The sequence below is a fragment of the Lacerta agilis genome, chromosome 6, assembly GCF_009819535.1.
Source record: "Lacerta agilis isolate rLacAgi1 chromosome 6, rLacAgi1.pri, whole genome shotgun sequence".
Classification (NCBI taxonomy): domain Eukaryota; kingdom Metazoa; phylum Chordata; class Lepidosauria; order Squamata; family Lacertidae; genus Lacerta; species Lacerta agilis.
The window spans coordinates 85008790-85030319 of NC_046317.1; the positions used below are offsets into that span (position 1 = coordinate 85008790).

Below are 21530 nucleotides of genomic sequence, written 5' to 3' on the forward strand. Positions count from 1 at the left end.
ACAAACATGTCAGGAAGCTGCCATCAACCATAGCTTCCCATCATATATCTGGAAAAGGAGCAATAGTTAATGGTTTCCAAACAAGCCGTCTTCTTAAAAGCAACTCTAAACCTTTTGGCTTCATATAATCTGGCTTGTTTAGAAACCATTCATCATCACAGTTTCCTGATTCAAAGGCAAAACCACTCACACAACAAGGTGGGGGAGTGAAGGGTGTATTATGTTCGTGCTTATAAGCAGAGCTTGGTCATCCATGCTTTCTTAGGAATGTTGGTGGTCTTACCACCCCACTACCTGGATAGCTCCTCGCAGGCAGATGATGATCTGGAGCATCTGCATGGATGGTTTCCTGTACACTCTTCAAGGCATGCTCATCAAGGTGCCGCAGAATCTCCTGCCTCCAAGAGGGATGCCCAGCTTCCACTTTAACCACAGAGTGTCCCTGCATGTCCCTGCACTATTTAGTATCATGAGTTAAGTACCAAGGATCAGACAGGCAAGACAAACAAGCTGCCCTTCGCACACCTTGTACTGTAATTTCTACCACAACAGTGTTTTAAAGGCAATTCGCATAACAGCTGCCATGTCAAAGCCATTCTGAATCCTTCCACACCTCACTATTTTATTTTATTTTTACTCAGGTAGGGTTCTCTCCTGCCCTCCCATTTATGCCCCACTTAAACAAATATAGATTATGATATGGGCAATATGTCTAAAACTTGACACATCCAATCATAAAAATGATTTGCAAAGTCTAATGTTTGGCAAATACTCAAATTGCAATCATCATAAGGCACAAATCTGAGAAGCCTGAATGCTGAAAAAGTTGTGCGCCTCTGGTATATACGGTAAGTTCCAGAAGAGCTAACGGTTACTTAGAACCTAGAAGGGGGGGGGGGGGGGGCTTGATACAAGATGGATCTTCATGAAGCAGATTTCGCACCTTTTGATTTTTCCCTGCCCCTATTGATGGTCACTCCTAGTGTGGATCAGAACTGGGAAAACTCCTTGTATAATGGTCTCAAACACACAACTGAGTTTTGCCTCAGGATATAGCCAGCAGGTGGGAGACTCACAACAAGGATGCTAGTCCCCATATTGTTGAGGCAATAATTGGCATGTAAATTTGTGCATTTGCATGTCTTTCAGAGTGTGGATCTAGTACTAAAAAAATTTTATTTTACTAAGCAAAATCCAGGCTTCTAGAAACAACAATTTAATACCTCAATTTGCTTTGCTTTGCTTTTTTAAGTGGAAGATTCAAACTCCAATAGTGAAGCCAAGTGTGTGCATAGAAGGTGGCAAAACTCAGAAAGCTGCTTTCTCACAGATGAGAGCCAGTGTCACACAGTGGTTGGAGCTTCAGACTCAGACTGGGAAGGTACCGTGTCTCAAATCCCAACTCAACCACCAAACTCTGATTGGCATAGGGTCAGTCACTCTCTCCACCTGAACTACCGCATAGGGCTGTTGTGAAGATAAAAGGGGAAGATCACCTATGTCACTTTGAACTCTTTTGAGAAAAATGTGGGATTAAAGTATCATCTTGTTAACCAAACCAAACACGGCAATTATAAGCATAACTCCTGCATGGTACCCACAGAAAAGCAAATAGGGTTCACAGAGGTTCTAATACTTTTTATACTGCTCGTCTGAGACACACTTTTTTTGAAGCTGGACAGCAACATATTCCTGCTCATCAGAAAAGCAGAGTTCCATGCAACTGGACAACTCATCACTCATTCCATCCAAGACAACTGATCCAATAAGATGCATCACAGGAATAATTTCAAAACCCAACATGCTACACTTTAAACATCATTTCAGAAATCAATGAGCTATGTTGTAAAATTAAACCCTTCAACACAGAGTCAAGAAAACTGCTGCTATCTCCCACACACTCTTGTTTGATCCACACCTTTCACAAACCAGGCCTACTACTACCATGAGGTTTAAGTAAAATCTACCAGAGAACCAACTACAGCAAGGAGTTTTATGCAAATTATTTGCATAGCATTTCCCACTTGGGGTATATTAATTTGACCTCAAAGTGTTTCTTGCAGATCCCTCTTTAAGCTAGAGACAGGCAGCTGTCGGCCTGCAAGTTCTCATTTAATTCAACCACTAGTCTGTCGTAGACTTCCTACTATCAAGAGACAAATGCAGCAGGGGCACCTTAGACTCACTTTATGCATTTCTGCATGGTACCACCATGATCAGCATCTCTTCAATGGTTGCTCCTATGCAGAGTCCAGTGCAAAGATTCTCACCCGTGTATTGCTTAACATGCCATTAGAAAGAACCATGTGGTCAGAAGCCTCCGTGTGACCCAGGAACAGCATGAACAGCAACCGGGGCAGTGTCAACCTTAAGCACATGTTAAGTACAGCGTCCAAGAAATAACATGCAGTACTGGGGCAATCATCTAATTTCTCAGGGAAGTGCCAAGACTTGGGGAGTGGGGAGCAATGAGTGTAAGAGAAACCACTAAAAAGGTTTACCAAGTGAGATGCTGCTTACAGTTTGCTAGAAACAAAATACCAGTATAACTTCCCTGCCCATATTCATAGCTTCCATTGCCATACCAAGCACACACAAATTGCTCTTTACATCGAAGTATCTGTGGAAGCAGTTTGGTGATTCAGTTGAGGCAAGGACAGTTGGAAGACCTGACTGGGTGGACGGGTGCTGCTGCTGAGGAAGCCATAGAAAGTGTCCAGTTTACATAGAATCCTCTCCCACAAAAAGTCTGAACTTTGTCTTGCATGTTCCAGTTTGGGACCATTGTTTAACACGATACCTTTTGTGCATCAGAACTCCACCGTGCAACTTAAGCCATCTAAATGAGACAATGGGTTTCTACTTGGCATAACCTGACAAATCTTTTAACAATCTTTTCTTCTCCAACTCCCCAAAGACATTATATTCACAATCATTCTTTGTTCGGGGCTGAAAACATACCTTCAATACCTAGCAGCCACTCTGAAATTTTTAGGAGTCAATGCTTCACTGAATTGATTACAATATTAACAACTGCTAGACCATACCATGAAACCTCTTGCAGCCCAAGAGACCAGGCACTTAAAATCTCTCCGTACACCTGCATTTGATATTAAAAACTAACTCCAATTCTTTTGGAGAAAAGAGCTAAAGATTGTTAATTCGTTATGGGGGACAGGGAAGAGATTAACTGCTAATAATAATATACAGAGTCACAAACAATGTTTTATAGAATAAATAGGAGGAAAATGCAAATTTGAAACTATATAGCTTACAGTGTTGACAGAGATGAAGACTACAGAGGGAAGGGAAGAACAGAGAGGAAATAAACAGAAATTAATACCTACAAATTCAATTACATGTATTTAGATATTATTTCAACTGGGGGTTAAATATGGGCTAAGAGGTTTAAGTCAAAGGCTTCGTGGAAGAAATGTGGGGTTTGATCTTCACATCCTTACCTACACATGCACTGTGCTAGCACAAGAGGAATCTACAGTCCGGACAGGAATCACACCTGTAGGCCAAATCTGCACACGTAGCAGCTGGTGCCCTGGTTGCATTATTACTTTGGATATCACTTTTAAATGAGGCCTAGGTCTGTTAAGTATTGGAGAAGGCAAGGGTATGGGGATAAATGGGGACAGAAAGATGGGATACTTTTAGGGCCTACTTTTATATGAAAATCTAATTACTGTAAGAGATGAGCGCTCCTGTTAAGAATGAGCAAATAAACATTCTGCTAACTTCACTGACCCATGTTAAAATATTTCAGGGTCCAATCCTTTAGAATTTCTTGCTACTTCAAGAAGTTCAAGAAATGCTTTCTTCAGTGGAATATGCACAATGTTAGTTGTTATGTTAATAATGAACTTAAGTCCCTAAATTTATTGTACTCTCAGAAGAGGCTAGAGGATGCTCAAAAGACAGCCCTAGAAGTGAGTGGCAACTTTTTCAGAGAGAAAACCTTAACGCCGCTTTGTGCAGATTTATGGCTATATCTTGCATAAGTGAGGCATTATGCAGAAGCTCCAAAGATTTATAGTATCACGTGCCACCCCAAGTATCTTGCGGTTTTGCACTCCACAAAAACTCAGCAAAGAATGAAAGTCCAACCCCCTACAAGAGTCAGAATTAGATAAAAATTCATCTGCAAAACAGAGCCATCCCTCCCACTCCAAATATTAACCCAGAACCCACATTGTGTACCACACCATGTACAGGAACCAAGACTTCACACCAGGATCTAATAAATCAAAACACAAATAGCATGAGCCAATCAGCTAAATTCTCTGGTCCAGGAGAGACTTCAAACAAACCACACACTAACTGACAGCTCTGATCTCATGACCAGTTAGGTACCATATAAAGCAAAATGAAACCTCCCAACCTCGCCAAGAAAACAGTATCTCAGCTTCAAGCCTATTCTATCCAACAGTTCAAGATGTAGTAAAGATAGAAATACTCAAAGGTGTTTTTTTTGGGGGGGGGGGAATCTTTCCAAGCAAAAGGGGAGGTGCCATTTGAAAACAAACGAACTATTCTATATATGTATGATTTATCTCTGTCTACCTGGATCTACTCTAGGTATAGTATTCCAGGAGTTTAAAATTTCTAGCTTCCAGAAATAGCTTCCAATTTGCATTTTTAGATTTATTGATGCTTAGTAGCTAGTATTCCTTAGCTTGACGTGCCCAATCTCAAGCTTTTTCTCCCACCCAAATTGCAATCCAATGGAGGGGGGGGATGCACGAACCCTAAGTTGCTCTGGACAACTAGTGAAAAAAGTTCTGAGCATTGTTGTTTACCCAGCCCATAATTTCTTCAGGATGTTTAAGTACCTGTTCCATTTGGGACAAAGAAGTGTGCCACCTACCCTGCAATGCACTCTACTCAGCTCCAAGTAGCTCTGGGGCCATATCTCCCACATCTCCGAGCACTGCTACACTTAGCAAGCTCATTGTAGTATGCAAGTAGGCAAAACAGCTACATTTTTCCCTTTTCTGAATCCCACTCCAGCTAGATTTTCAGTGCCTTTCTTGGGAGCAGGTGCTTCACAATATGGAACTTAGTAATAATTCATGTTCTCATTAAAGGGGGCCTCTCTGCTTGGTAATATGCACATATCTAAAATGTGATTTATGGTTTCAGGCTAGCCATCCTCAACCTGGTACCCCTCCCAAGGATTTGGACCACAACTCCGCTCACCATGCTGGCTGGGGCTGATGGGAATTGTAGTCCAAAACATCAAAAGAGCACCTGGGTTAGGAATCCTGTTTTCAGCACACTAAACTGCCATGTCAGAGGATGTGCCAGAGCCAATATGTTATAATAGTAGCAGAGCATCAGACTAGGACATGTGAGACCTGGGTTCAAATCTTCACTTGCAGTGTTCGAAATTAGCCAAGCACATTCTGCACTTCGCTATCAACCACTTGTGACCAAGTGAAGATGCCTGCATGCCAGGATGATGCCTGACATCTCAACCATCTGGAGATGCATGCCTTGGGATCATGGGATCGGGAGTGTTTTCACACACAAATATGACATCCTGTAGAATTCTCTCCATTATGTTTTATCTGTGTAATTGGAATGAATTTCAGGAACCAAAATGCTTTTTCTGTGCAGCCTGAGCAGCAGCTATCACTATTAAGAAAAAAGAAGCAGGAATAGGCCAATATATATGTGGACTGTCCCTGGATTAAGTGACCTTTCGTTCTCAAAGCACTTAACCTACCTCAAGGTTGCCATCTGAACTAGCTAGATGTTTAACAGATAATCAATCACAGTCAGTCCATCATTTGAAAAATAAGACTTTAGAGCCATCTTAGGCAACCGTAACCTTGGTTTAAGGGTTATTTGGAGCCTAGCCGATATATCTGAGTTTCTAACACTGTTTGTTGATTGGCCTTGGGCCAGTCATTGCCTCTCAGCCTCACCTACCTCACAGGGCTGTTATGGCAATTAAACAAGGGCAGAGTGCACCACCTTGAGCTCCTTGGAGGAAAAGGCGGGATTTAAATGCAACAAAAATATATTTTAAAAAATACTGAAGATTCCTCTAAAGGTAAAGGGACCCTTGACCATTAGGTCCAGTCGTGTCCGACTCTGGGGTTGTGGTGCTCATCTTGCGTTACTGGCCAAGGGAGCCAGCGTACAGCTTCCGGGTCATGTGGCCAGCATGACAAAGCCTCTTCTGGCGAACCAGAACAGCGCCCAGAAACACCTTTTACCTTCCCGCCAGAGTGGTACCTATTTATCTACTTGCACTTTGACGTGCTTTTGAACTGCTAGGTGGGCAGGAGCTGGGACCGAGCAACAGGAGCTTACCCCATCGCAGGGATTCGAACCGCCGACCTTCTGATCAGCAAGCCCTAGGCTCTGTGGTTTAACCCACAGTGCCACCCGCATCTGAAGATTCCTCTACCTGGGAGCAAACTTGCTATAGCCTCTTGATACTGCAACTTGCATTACATACTCTCTCTCTCTCTCAATACATCCGCTCTTATGGTCCTAAAGGACAACAGGAGGCCCCTTAATGATGGCACATGCAGAAGCACCAAAGAAGAAAAAACACCATTACCCAATTCTGACATTAGTTTCTAAACTCAAAGCGCTTTCACCTGAGATCTTTTAACTGTTAGTATAAAGAATTTAACCTAGGACCTTGGGCATGAAAAGCATATGCTCTCTGACACTGAGCTATGGGCAAGCCCCCAAACTTTAGGGCCTTTTTGCTTACAGAGTAGGGTTGGGGGGTTAATATGCTTCCTGGCAGTTGCTGAAAAACATTTTGGTGTCTTCATTCCATCTGACTTTTAGCAGCAATTGTGTTTTATTGCAACTTTTTAATGGTTCTATCTTTTTAAGTGCTTGCGTATTGTTGTATACTAATCTTTGGTTATATGTCACTTTGGGCATTTTCATTAAAAAGTGATGATTAAATATTGTAAAGAATTTAAGCAATGAAACTGACTGCCTCTTTGTACAGTATGCGTACAAAGTATTTTTTTTTTACACTATAAAAATCATGAGTACAGTATAAGAACTGCATCTGAGTGATCTGCAGCCTGATCCTGTGGGTGTTTATGCAGCAGTAAACCCACTGAGTACAATGGAGCTTACTTCCAAGTAAGGGTGCATAGAACTGAAGTCATAATTTTCCTCCCACAAGACAGGCGTGGCGTGGCACTTTTGGATTTTGCTGTAACTACAAGTCCAAATCTTCTAGAGAGCAAGCCACACTTGTCATGATCTGGAGCACGTGTATTTTTTGCAAATGGACAGGCTTTTTTTAATTGCAAAACGGATGTATCGAAAAGGTACACGTGGTCATTCACAACAGTTGTTTTTAGATACAATTTTCTTTCTTCAGCACTACTAGCCCCACAGGGGCAGCTTTTCACATTTCAATAGGCAACTAAAAAGAGTGGCAGTAAAGTCCTCAGCAAAGCTTCAAAGGCCTGCCCTTGAAGATTTCAGTGCAGAAAAGGCTGTTGTGATTTGAGGGCATTTGTTGCAATATGTTTGTAACTCCTACTAACTAGGAAAATGACGTCAAATGAAATGATGTTCTAAGAGTCACCGTCTTTTTAGGAAAAATGGGTTTGTGCCTTTGACATGCATGAGAACATAATAGTAGCAACAACTGGATCACACCAAGGTCCACTTAGTCTAGCAATCTGTTTCCAACAGTGGTCAGTTAGATCCCACCCCCAAGGGATGGGCATGAAGATAGCAGTCACCCCCCCCCCCCGTTTCTTGTCCCCATGTTTTTTAATTTACACAGTACCAAAAAAATCTCGCTTTTCCCCTCTGAAAGGCACTAATCGAAGTGGCTAGGTAAAACAAATGAAAATGGATATAGATTCAGAACCGCGTGGCTAAAACCTGTGTATATCTATGCCTTATGAAAGCTAGTGGCCATCTCCACATCTTGTGGCAGTAAAATCAATACATTCATGATGCATTGTTCATCCCCAATACAAAGGCCCAGGTTTATTTGGTTTTGTGTTGGGCCAGAAATATAGGGATACATTTGGTCCGGAACACATTGACTGGGAGGACTGGAACAGGAACAGGCCATAGCACCATAGTACAGTGTCTGCTTCACAAACAGAATATTCCAGGATTGATCCCCTGAATCTCTAGGTAGGGATGCAAGCGTCACCTATCTGAAATCCCAGAGCTGCTGCCAGTCAGTGTAGACCACACTCAGCTAGATGGGCCAATGGTCTGACTCTGTACAAGGCAGCTTCCTATGTTCCCTACCTTCTAAACTGTACCCCGGCAATTCTGTTATCAGAATGGAACTTTGCTTCTTTTAGCAGCTAAGCACCCTCGTTCTATACAAGCCATTTATAATGTGAAAGAAAATGAAGACAGAACTTTTGGAGAGGCAGGGTGAATACTCCCCCCACCCCCTTTCAAATTAAGAATGCAATGAAGAACAGCAATTACATGGCGTGGAAAGCTTTCTTGCACAGTTCAAGACTGCCTTGAACCATGGACATAATTAAGCTTACTATGCAGTATCTTTCTGTCCAATGCAAATACCCTAAGTTTTCTGAATATCTAGCCAGCCTCTATAGAGGATCTAACAGGCAGCCTTCAGTGAACTGAGCAAGAGTATCAGCTGCTGCATACAAAATGCTACTGTAGAAGAAAAGTACAGTACAACAATATAATAGGGCCGCTGGCCTCTCTTATGTGATAAACATATCAATTTAAGCAGTTCGCCAAGTATGTTACAACCAACATATTGGCTTTGCTACTCAGAGATCCACTGAAATGAAGCACATGTAACACATGCACCGCACTGATTTCATTAGGTTGCAATAAGAAAAATAATAATTAGATGTGCTTTGTGCAGTAGCAATGCCACCTTGCAATAAGAAATACTGGGGGGGGGGGGATATTAATATTCAACTATAAGTGTCAATTAGAGCTGCATATCTTCATAGGCATGTGGAATTCAGGTGGAATTGGCAGGTGTAAAGGTCTGAAACAGCCAGTTCAGATTACTGCTGTCATATTTCTACACCACAAAAGAATGTCAGGGGAAAGGTGCATCACTGTGAAAGGCTGGCAACACCTGGACACACCATTTTTACTAATTATTTAAAACATCTCAATTAAAGTCACAAACTGAAGGTATTGAAGCCTTAGGATATACTACTTTGGGATCATAGGGAAGGAAAAGCAGAATGAAATCAACCCAGCCTTGTATAAGGTCTTGGACTAGATAAGCTCCTTCCCACATTGCCTCTTAGTACCAAAACATGATCTTAACTACTACATGTGCTTCAGCACTACCCACAACAGGGTGATGTGAGGACAGAATGAGGCTGGAAAGCTATTCCAGACATGCCAGTTTTAAAAACCAACAAGGGCCATAAGCACAGCGTTTTTGTGTCATTTTAATCAAGAAAAAAAGAAAACAGATCTGCTCCCAAATTGTACTTGCTTTTTGCTGCTTCTGTGAAAACAGTGGCAGGCTGAAACAGAGGAGAAGAAGTAGGAAGATGCTAGGACATATCTCCTTCGCTTAGCACAGTAGTAAAGCACTTTGCTGTAATGCAGGTTTACTGCTTTGCTCACTTAACGCTCAAGTAAAAATTTACCTAGCAGTGCATTCTCTCCTAGGGCTCAATACCAGCATGCTCTGGTCCCTTGAAACACCAAACTCCGTGTGGATGTAATGTACTACTCTGGGGAAAACATCAATATGATTTAAAGCTGTGCAACTCATAAGGCTTCTACTGGAATCCAAAGAATCTCAGATTTTGCTTCTTTTAGCAAAGTTGTGTTTCTAGCCCTCATGGTTGCAAAAGAAGGCCTGAAGGAAAAGCTGCTAACAAACTAGATACAATCAGAGCAGAGCAACCTACCCAGAACAATTTCAAATTTACAGATGCTGCAAAATGTCCATCAACTGGTTCCCGAACAGCTACCTGCATAATGCCAATTACAACCAATTGGAATATGCAGAACGGAACACATGTAACTCAATGTCCAAAGAGACCTTCACAGTACAAGCTGTCCAACCCTGCATCTACAGTGAAATCCAGAACATCTGCTTCATTTTAAGCAATAGGCACCAATAGCGCAGAAAAAGAGAGAGGGGAAACTCCTTCAAGCCTTTCCTTACCTGGTGGCAACTGAAAGTTCTGAATATTTGTTGGATTCTGAGGAGGCTGAGGCAGACGAGGTGCTAAAACAGTGGGAGTCAAAGTTGCTCTGATTCCACTTGTAGTTGCCGTCGGAGTCCTTGGTAGGCTCTGCGCCACTGTATTGGCAGCACCCTTAGCCAGGCCTGTGGGGGTGCCTGGAGGCGCAGGAGGTACCCCACCAGGATTAGGGGCCACGTTGGGCAGGCCAGCTTGCATAGTTTGCCCGATAATCATATTACCCCCTGTAGTACTGGGCTGGCCACCAGCAGCCAGAGTCTGCTGTTGAGTTACTGTCTGCACAATAGTTTTAGGAGACTCCGATTTGATGACCTGCGTGGTGGGTGCAGCCGGTATCCCAGAACCTGGCTGGCTGTTCACGAGGGTGGTCTGGAGGGAAACACCAGACCCCACGGTGGCTGCAGCGACAGCCGCGGGAGGAAAACTCCCCACGTTGATGGTCGAATTGATCACAGTATTGCTCCCATTCTGGGTGGCTGCAGCCACGGAGGGTCCTGCCGTGTGAATGGGTGGCCTCACCAATGCTACAGTTGGTCCCCCAGCTCCAATACTTGGGGGCTGCTGTGAAGAGATCACCGTTGGGGAGGGCGAAGAGGCGGAGGACACCCCAGTGCCAAGGAAAGAAGTCTGGATGACGGTATTTGAAGCAGATGGCAAGACGGCGTTAACGGTACTGACTTTCCCCACATTTCCAGGTCCATTGTTAACAAGAGGGGTGACAGCAGGGATTACGGTAGGGTTTGCCGTTACAGGCGTGGCCGAGAAAGCAGCGTGAGAATTCATCACTACGTTACTCCCATTCAAGGTTTGCACTGTCGTGGTCCCAATTTTACCATTCCTGGTAGATAAAGCTGTTGCCATGGTGCTGATTACCACTGATTTACCCTGGCTAAGGGTCCCTGGGGTGACAGCAGCTTCAGATCCGCCTTGGACAGGTGCATTGGTGCTGGTGCTGGTTGTGGTGGCCCCGTCCAAAGTAGAACCCTGGGACCTGGCGTTATGATTGATAACACTTCCTTGCACTCCACCAGCTCCTGCAAATAAAACAAAGGCGATTAAATGACAAGAACATACAAAAATAAAAGAGAAGCCAAGAAGTCTTTTGACTAAAGAAGCCAAGAAGAAAACATCTGCCAAACTCTGCTAAAACAGTGGGACTCTTCTCCTTTGTCTTAAACTCTCTATATTGAATGACATGAAAAAGGTGAAAATATTTCCAGAGCGGAAAATAAAAAAATAATCTCACTGTTCCCATCCCCCCACAAACGGTACACTTAATAATTAACCAAAGCCATATATATATATGACACACACAATAAGAAATCAGCTCCTAAGGGGGTTGATTATGTGTTTCTTTTTCCTTCTTTGGACACTATAGCACTGTGTTCGATAATACTCTACTGCAAGCCTGCTCTAGCAGTTGCAGGGAGAAAACAAGAGAAAAGTAAATAGGGGGCAGCCCAGAGGCTTCAACCCCCTCCATACAATCCACTCATCTGCTATAGGAAAACCTAGTGGCTAAATGTTTCCTGTTTAATGGAACAACGTGGAAAAGTGGGACTGAACAGCAGCTGTCAAAGAGATGATAGAAGGCAAGAGGTTGCAAGGCAGTGTTAGAGGACTTCACCCTCCCTCTTAAACATACACACATTAAACCCTGCTGCTTTGATTGCTGCTCCTACAAAGGAAAACAAATACTAGCAAAGATGCTTCTTTTGCACCCAGAAAACCCACTGTCCTTAGCAAAGTCTAGCATTATGTGTTACACGATCCCTGACTTTACAGGCCCTGTATTTAGAAGACACAAGTAGGAGGACTTTAATCAGATAGATAACGTCACACAAATCAGGGCTACCGGAGGGTTCTCCCTCCAAGATCCCCCTTTACTAACCTGGAGTCCTACGTGCAACAGCATCCCTGTAATATTTCAGTCACACAAAAGCGAGGGAAAATATATAGAGGGGGAGGGGAGTGTAAATCATGGTGGTGGAAGGGGAGAGAAGCACTGTTTTCTTTCCCTTACAATGCTCCTCTAGCCATGCAATGAAAGACAGGACCAAATGTTATGATACCCCTCACAGTCCACTGTCTTGCTATAAAGGGGAAAACGTTCACAGATGGGCTGTCATCTCTCCCAACCCCACGGGCAAGGGGGGCTTGTCCTCAGATTCGAAGCAAACGACACAGCCTGGCATAAAGAAGAGACTCAAAAGGTTGAGGTATAACCCCGACGACAACGGAAGGAGAAGCAGCCAAACAGACCGGCCTTTGCAAAGAGGTATATTTAAAAAGGGTTCCTGACCCTGACGTCCCCCCATCACTTCCTCTTCTCAAGGGAAGCTGGTGTCATGATTAATAACAATGCCCCCCATCCACGCAAAAATCCTTGCACTTCGGCTACAGAGAGTGGGGAAGGCAAGGAAGAATTCAGACAGCTCCAGAAGAGCATTATATATATACAGAGGGAGAGAGAGAGAGGGCGGGAGACTCTCCCCTGTAAACAACACAATTTCTTATTTCTTTGATAAGGCAGTGGGTAGGGGGGAGGGGAGGAAGCGCAGAAGTCAAACGCCAAGGGTCTCCCAATCAATCAGGAGCACCCCAAATACCCCAGCTACCAGGAGACTGAACTGGGGGGGAAGGGATGACATAATTAAAAAGGAGGGGGTGGAGACGGTGTTAAAGAGGAGAACTGCCATACATACACACATATACAACCACAACAAAACCCCTTAATAATCCATTTCCAGTCTACATGTAGTAGGAAGGGGGGGAGGGGAGGCCAGTCCCAGCCAAAAATAGTATGTTGTGGGGAGGGGAGCTGAGGGGGGGGGGTTGGAGGGTGAGAGGTTGGCATTCTAGGAAGGCCTCCCTCGCCCCCCGACCCTCTCCACCCAGCCACCCCCTTGCACACTCCAATTCCTATCATAACAACAACTGGGGGGGGGGGGAGAGGTGGAGAAGAGAGAGAATGGGAAAGAGGAAAAGGAAAGAGAAAAGACCAAGGAGGGGAGCAAGCAGTCCCGGTTTAGGGGGGAAGAGGGCGGCAGGGGGGAGGGGAGAAGGGGAGCCCCCCTCTGCCCCCTGAGGAAAGGGGGCAGCCCCCTCCCACCCACCCACCCCCGTCGCCTCGCCAGGTTACCTGGCTTGGTGATCTCGGGGCCACTGAGTCCCATCTTGGCGGCGCTGGTGGCGGCGGCGGCACTGCTGCTGCCGCCGCCGCCGGTGGTGGTGCCGGTGCCGCTGCCGGGGCTCTCGGTGTGGACATGAGCACTGCTGCCGCCGCCGCCGCCTCCTCCTCCTCCTCCGCCTCCTCCTCCGCCGCCGCCGCCACCTCCTCCTACTCCTCCAGGGCTCGGGCTCGGGCTGCTGCTACTGCTGCTGCTGCTCACAACATGGTTCCCCAGCAGCCCCCCAGCGGCCCTGAGGGGCTCCTGCGCCCTGTGGTGCTGGTGGTGGTGGCCCGAGGCCGCCAGCTGAGACTCCAGGGAGCCCACCAGGTCGCTCACCACCTTCTCGTCCACATCAGGGTTCAGGAAAACCTCATCCAGCAGATCCGAGCCCGCCGCCATCTTTTTTTTGGAGGGTTCCTGTGAGAGGCTCCCGCCCGACCGACCGCCTGCCGGCCCCCCTCCTCCTCTCTCACTCCTCCCTCCCTCCCCCCGCCCTCCTCGCGCTCGCCACCCCTCCCCTCTCTCCCTCACTCACTCATTTTACACATACACCGAGCTCCCCTCCCGCCCCGGCCTTCCCGCACTGGGCATGCGCGCGAGGGAGGGGGGGAGGAAGAGGGGAGGGGCGGGCCGGCCGCCGAGGCATCACATCAGCGGCCGGAGAGGGATTCCGCCGGCTCCGGATTGGACGGCCGGTCGCTATAAAAGCTCGGGCAAATGGCTGCGAGCGCTTAGTGAGGGGACGGGCGGCGGCGGGCCCGGCTGCGGCCTAGCGAAGGGGGTTGTGGGGGGGGGGGGAAGCAGGAGGAGGAGAGGGAGGGAGGAGCGCCGGGTGCGCGCGCGGTTGGCGGAGAGGGGTTTGCGAGCGTGGCGGAGGCGGCACTGTTGACAGCCGCCGCCGCCGCCTCAGAGGCGAGCAGCCGCCGTCGCAGTTCTTTGTCTGGTGAAGCCCAAAATGGCTGCATGTTCCGCGGCGGCGGCGGCGGCTCCCGCTCTTCTCCCTCCCTGCCTGCGCCCCTGAGGTTTCCCTCGGCGGAGCGGGTCTGAAGGGCAACCCCGCCGCACCTGTGCCAGCTGCTGTAACCGATACACCCGCGGGAAGGGGAGGCGGTGAGGGGAGAGGAAGAGGGCCGGGCTCGACCCGGCGGCGGCGGCGGACCACCTGCCTGTGGGTGAGAAGGGCCTCGTCCCGCCGGGGAAGCCCGCCCGTCTCGCAACTTAGCTGAGGAGACGGGAGGTCTCACCCGCTCGCCTCGGCCTTGGGGGAAGAAGGGCCCGCGCTCGCTTCCTGGCCATGCCGGCTGCCGCCTCTTTCCCTCTCTCAGCTTTGGTTTCTAAAGAGTTTGAGATCTCTCACACGGCAACCCGGGGGACCCTCCCCCCCGCGCCTTTTCATGCTCTCGACACCCCCAAATCCTTGCCGTGGGGCTCCCCGTTTTGCAGGAACAGGCTTTCCCGCCCCAGTTGAACTGCGCCCCCTCCCTATTTTAAAAAATATTTTTAAAGAGTCCTCTTCGGTGTCAAAGTCAGTGCCCTCCTCTCCCGCCTTTATTTTTCAAATCGCTTCCTTAACACTCTGCGAGGCCGGCAATGAATCTTTTTTTCCCACCACCACCTCAAGCCGCCGCCTTTCCATTTAGGAGATTCTCTCGTGTAATTGATCCTCGCACACTTTTTTTATTATTTCATGCTGTCCTGAGAGCAGCTGGCTGCTCACATCGCAGCCATGTCATACCTTCCAGTTTTTAAGTTGCTGTTTGAGAGAGAGGAGAGATCTCCACTTTGCATGTAAAGAATTTCTCTGAAGGAGACAACTCCTGTTTCTAAAGTAAGTGGGAAGGAGAAGGGTAGCAGATAGGCTTTAAAGGGCAGAGACTGAAGGAATGTAATCATAGAGCTGGAAGGGACCCCCGAGGGCAATCTAGTCCAACCCACCACAATGCTATCCTTAATGTTGTTTACATCCCCCCCCATCACATGGCTTAAAGTCACTTGTAATCAGATTTTGGTAGGGTTTTTTGGTCAAAACAACTCACCGAAGCTTCCTATAGTAGTCCTTTTGCACTGCAAAGTCACATTTGTTAGTGCCGCTCTTGTCATAGTGCGGTTGGCCTGCAGCATAAAGCTGCCCGTGAAGATCTCTGTGCTCTCCTTCCTCAGATCGTCAGAGGTGCAAGCTATGTGTGCCGCCACATATCACAATTTATCACCAGTCAGTTGTAAATGGAATCATTCAGAATTCTCTTTGTGTTCCTCTCCCTGCTTTCTTTAACCAATTTAATCTGGAAATCACCTACTATCAGGCTGTGCTAGTCACTGTCTCCCTTGCCGAGATACCTTATGTTGCTGTTGCCCTTTATTAATTATTTCTGTGCTTAGCCCACCCCATCCTGAGGGTTCAGGATGGGTGGCAGTACTTTATTCTATAATTTATACTTCTAATGAGACTTTTAGAATGGTGGAAATTAGAGGGGAAGGAAACATCTACTTAAATCTGACAATTAAAAGAATCCACCAATACCAAGGCTTTTAATACCAGGCGTTAAGCTCTTGAACAACTCCCATTTTTAAGACAGAGGGGTTATGTTTTGCTTTACAGCATATTTCAACTCGGTTTTAAGGAGTTAAGAAGGCTAAGCTTTCCTGTTATCAGTCAGTGTCGGTGCACAGCAGGTAGTTCAGGTGCCTCTTTGGGCAACTGGAGGGGGTCTGGACTCCTTGCAGCAGGTAACTGGTTTTGTTCCCAGTTAAGGATTAGCTGAGGAAGTACTGCAAATGGGTAGCATACATGGAAACTGCTAACCTATGTACTACATTGTTTTTTTTTGCAGAAATTCTTGATTTTGAATTTAGAAAACTTTGCAAACTGATAACCCCATTCTTTATATAAGCTATGTAAATACACAGAGAAAGGGTTTTTTATATTAAAGCCTTGGGAGAAAAAAGAAAAGGGGGGATGATCAGTAGCTATTCAGACTGCCCTTTAAAGTTCAGCAGCAAAAGGCAGGGGGAAAGGATGGCTTGAGAGCATCATAACTAAGTAATATTAACCCCTCACATCTCAGGAAAAACTGTAAACCTTCACATAGGCTAGAAAAACGAACGTAAATAAATCTGCTTCATGCTTTGCTTTCTCTTGACAGAGGGAACACATGCCATGCCCTTGATTCTGATCACCACTACAAAAGATTGTGTCTGAGACATACCAGCTTCCCTTACACATTTCAAACACCCAGTTTTCCCAAGTTTGGACATAAGACTCTTAATATGAATTAGCTTTATGTCCGTCATACTGTCCCTTTGTCCTTTTAATTTGGCCATTTTACACTACCCTACCCTACCTGCCTGTCTTTTGGATAGCTACACATCCTGCTTGGTAATTGCTGCCTTCACAACAGGTAGTAGAGGTTTTTTGTTTAGTAAAATAAATGGAAAGAGCCTTAGCCAGGGCAGAAATGTACAACATACCTTGCCTTTTCTTTTTCAAAAAATGAACTTAAAGCAGCTTACAAAGCAGAAAAGACTTAATATTTTAAATATAAGACAGCAATGGCAAAAGGGGTGGCATGTTACTTACCAAAGTCCAGGTTGTCAGGAAGCAATAGTTACAAGTTGTTAGTCATTCTCGCCTATTACCGGTATGTCATGCTTCTGCTTCCTTTTACCTTTGCCCTGCCTGTATCTCTCGCAGCAAAATTACTAGTGAGCCTAATCACCTCTGCGGGAGAAAAAAAAACCTGCCACTTCTATGATCTGTGCAGCAAGTAGAATAGTTTGCACTAAAATCTTAAAACAGTTCCTCGAGGAAAAATGCACTGTTTATGTGACGCAAACTACTTTACAAACAGACCAATCATAGCCATGTTTACAAAGCAGTACCATTGATTTAAGTGGCTTTTACTGTACTTGCCAGTGTGTAAGCTTAGAACTCCTGTCCAAGAGTGCAAGCCACTTCCAGTGTGGCTTTGTCCAGAGATGGAAACAAGGTAGAATATGGTCTTTTCAGTGGATCGCTAGCCAATATCTGATACCACTGCTTAGTGCCTGCTCGTTCCTGGGATTCTTGATGGACTAGGTCAGGCTTCTTCAAACTCAGCCCTCCAGATGTTTTTGGCCTACAACTCCCATGATCCCTAGCTAGCAAGACCCGTGGTCAGGGATGATGAGAATTGTAGTCTCAAAACATCTGGAGGGCTGAGTTTGAGGAAGCCTGGACTAGGTGGACCTTAATAACATGCTGCAAGGTACTTCTTAAGTGTGATCTTGCTTTGTAAAACAAAGTTGGCTGGCTCAGATCAGTATCTCATAATTAACAACCAACCACTCAGCCAGCTGTGAGAGGTATGTGAAGCACTTTGAGATCACAATTGCTCTGATCTGTGCCGAACTTGATGCCCCAATTAGTGCAGTTCCATTGGAGGTTCTAGACCATCATCTTGTTACAGCCTGTGGGATCTATTTCCATTGTTGTATACCCTGAAGAAGTAGTAGGGAACACTTGCAGCAGTGAGGCTGACTATAGTCCTCTTGATCCCAACTCATTTGACTAGCAAAATATAGTATGAGGTGGTTAAATGAATGGGAAGAATGCCCCTTCCCCTCCTGAAAAGATCTTCCTGAGATACTCTTTTTTGAGGAAACTACCAGTTTCTAATACTGTATTCCCTTCCTGGGCAAGGTGACATCTGGAATCGGCTGTGCCTGGAAGAAGCAGATTATCTAGACTATCTGTTTTTAGCACCAAAACTGCCCAGGCCAACCTGACTGGGAGAGATAGCTTGGGTTGCTTTGCTAGTTATGGCCGTTCCTGGACTCGGATGGCTTGGACTCAGTTGTCCATGCTCTGTTGACCACTCATCTAGACTACTTCAATTTTATCTACGTAGGGCTGCCCTTGAAAACAGTCCAGAAGCTTCTGCTAGCAAAATCCATTGCTGCTACATTTACAGCCCAGTGGAACCATGTGTAACTGGTCCTGAAAGCACTGCACTAGCTGCAAGTGAGCTATGAGGCGCAATTCAATGTTAGCATTTGTGTACAAAGCCCTAAACAGCTTGGGACCCAAGTTCGTAAAGGAGTATCTCCCTCAAACTCAACCATTTTGGGCCCTAGAATCTGCAGGTGAGACCCTGTTGGTGGCACTCCTCCCGAGGGCTATGAAATAGGTTTTCACACATGAAAGGGCCACCTTGGTTGCAATTCCGTATTTACTGAATGCCCACATTGGTGAGATATATCTGTCCCCCTTTATCTAACATTTGGGAGGAATTTAAAAACAAGACTTCATCTAGGCTGAAATATGTTGATCCCAGCAACCTTACAAATATTAACAGTATATATTATTGTTTTTAGAGGGGCTTTTTAATTAATTGTTTTGTTTGCTCCCCTAATAAATATATTCTCCCCCCCCCCCAGGTAGATCATATATAACCACAGTCAGCCTAATCTGGCTTATCTGAGGCAGTTTCCTAAAAGTACAAGAAGACTTACAACACCTTATAGAAATGACACCAAAGAAGGATGTTCTTCTCATTATAGGGGATTGGAATGCTAAAGTAGGAAGTCAAGAGATAAAAGGAACAACTGGCAAGTTTGGCCTTGGAGATCAAAATGAAGCAGGGCAAAGGCTAATAGAGTTCTGTCAAGAGAACAAGCTGGTCATCACAAACACTCTTTTCCAACAACACAAGAGACGACTCTACACATGGACATCACCAGATGGGCAACATCGAAATCAGATTGATTATATTCTCTGCAGCCAAAGATGGAGAAGCTCTATACACTCAGCAAAAACAAGACCTGGAGCTGACTGTGGCTCAGATCATCAGCTTCTTATAGCAAAATTCCAGCTTAAACTGAAGAAAGTAGGAAAAACCACTGGGCCAGTAAGATTCAATCTAAATCAAATTCCTTATGAATACACAGTTGAAGTGAAGAACAGGTTCAAGGATTTAGATTTGGTGGATAGAGTACCTGAAGAACTGTGGATGGAGGCTCGTAACATTATACAGGAGACAGCAACGAAAACTATCCCAATGAAAAAGAAATGCAAGAAAGCAAAGTGGCTGACCAATGAGGCCTTACAAATAGCGGGGGAGAGAAGACAAGCAAAATGCGAAGGAGATCGTGAAAGATACAGGAAATTGAATGCAGATTTCCAAAGAATAGCAAGGAGAGACAAGAGGGCCTTTCTAAACGAGCAATGCAAAGAAATAGAGGAAAATAACAGAATGGGAAAAACCAGAGATTTATTCAAGAAAATTGGAGATATGAAAGGAACATTTCGTACAAAGATTACCACAATTAAGGACAAAAGTGGAAAGGACCTAACAGAAGCAGAAGACATCAAGAAGAGGTGGCAAGAATACACAGAGGAATTATACCAGAAAGATATGGAGGTCTCATACACCCCAGGAAATGTGGTTGCTGACCTTGAGCCAGACATCCTGGAGAGTGAAGTCAAATGGGCCTTAGAAAGCCTTTCTAACAACAAGGCCAGTGGAAGTGATGATATTCCAGCTGAACTATTTAAAATTTTAAAAGAGGATGCTGTTAAGGTGCTGCACTCAATATGCCAGCAAGTTTGGAAAACTCAGCAGTGGCCAGAGGATTGGAGAAGATCAGTCTACATCCCAATCCCAAAGAAGGGCAGTGCCAAAGAATGCTCCAACTACCGCACAATTGCACTCATTTCACACGCTAGCAAGGTTATGCTTAAAATTCTACAAGGCAGGCTTAAGCAGTATGTGGACCGAGAACTCCCAGAAGTGCAAGCTGGATTTCGAAGGGGCAGAGGAACCAGAGACCAAATTGCAAACATGCGCTGGATTATGGAGAAAGCCAGAGAGTTCCAGAAAAACATCTACTTCTGCTTCATTGATTATGCAAAAGCATTTGACTGTGTCGACCACAGCAAACTATGGCAAGTTCTTAAAGAAATGGGAGTGCCGGATCACCTCATTTGCCTCCTGAGAAATCTCTATGTGGGACAAGAAGCTACAGTTAGAACTGGATATGGAACAACTGATTGGTTCAAAATTGGGAAAGGAGTACGACAAGGCTGTATATTGTCTCCCTGCTTATTTAACTTATATGCAGAATACATCATGCGAAAGGCTGGACTGGATGAATCCCCAACTGGAATTAAGATTGCCGGAAAAAATATCAACAACCTCAGATATGCTGATGATACTACCTTGATGGCAGAAAGTGAGGAAGAATTGAAGAACCTTTTAATGAGGGTGAAAGAAGAGAGCGCAAAATATGGTCTGAAGCTCAACATCAAAAAAACTAAGATCATGGCCACTGGTTCCATCACCTCCTGGCAAATAGAAGGGGAAGAAATGGAGGCAGTGAGAGATTTCACTTTCTTGGGTTCCATGATCACTGCAGATGGTGACAGCAGTCACGAAATCAGAAGACGCCTGCTTCTTGGGAGAAAAGCAATGACAAACCTAGACAGCATCTTAAAAAGCAAAGACATCACCTTGCCGACAAAAGTCCGTATAGTTAAAGCTATGGTTTTCCCAGTAGTAATGTACGGAAGTGAGAGCTGGACCATAAAGAAGGCTGAGCGCCGTAGAATTGATGCTTTTGAATTATGGTGCTGGAGGAGACTCTTGAGAGTCCCGTGGACTGCAAGAAGATCAAACCTATCCATTCTCAAAGAAATCAGCCCTGAGTACTCACTAGAAGGACAGATCCTGAAGTTGAGGCTCCAGTACTTTGGCCACCTCATGAGAAGAGAAGAATCCCTAGAAAAGACCCTGATGTTGGGAAAGATGGAGGGCACAAGGAGAAGGGGACGACAGAGGATGAGATGGTTGGACAGTGTTCTTGAAGCTACTAACATGAGTTTGGCCAAACTGCGAGAGGCAGTGAAGGATAGGCGTGCCTGGCGTACTCTGGTCCATGGGGTCACGAAGAGTCGGACACGACTGAACGACTGAACAACAACAAAAGGTAAAGGTACCCCTGACGGTTAGGTCCAGTCACGGACGACTCGGGTTGCGGCACTCATCTGGCTCTATAGGCCGAGGGAGCTGGTATTTGTCCACAGATAGTTTCCAGGTCATGTGGCCAACATGACTAAGCCGCTTCAGGCGAACCAGAGCAGCGCCCAGAAACACCGTTTACCTTCCAGCCGGAGTGGTACCTATTTATCTAC

At 45.6% G+C, this 21530-nt stretch overlaps 1 protein-coding gene across 4 annotated transcripts in view; it reads right to left on the reverse strand.

The window, feature by feature from the left end:
- Positions 1-13822, reverse strand: part of TAF4 (TATA-box binding protein associated factor 4) — a 75397-nt gene extending 61575 nt beyond the window's left edge. For 2 of the 4 annotated variants that reach the window (XM_033153678.1, XM_033153674.1), the window contains exons 1-2: positions 13333-13822; positions 10151-11224 (exon numbers count right to left, since the gene is read on the reverse strand). In XM_033153678.1, the coding sequence (XP_033009569.1) occupies positions 10151-11224; positions 13333-13762 (1504 nt within the window). In that variant the 5' untranslated portion in view covers positions 13763-13822. The remainder of the gene's footprint in view (positions 1-10150; positions 11225-13332) is intronic. The other 2 variants (XM_033153675.1, XM_033153673.1) reach the window with 1 other exon arrangement.
- Between the last annotated feature and the right edge of the window lie 7708 nt (positions 13823-21530).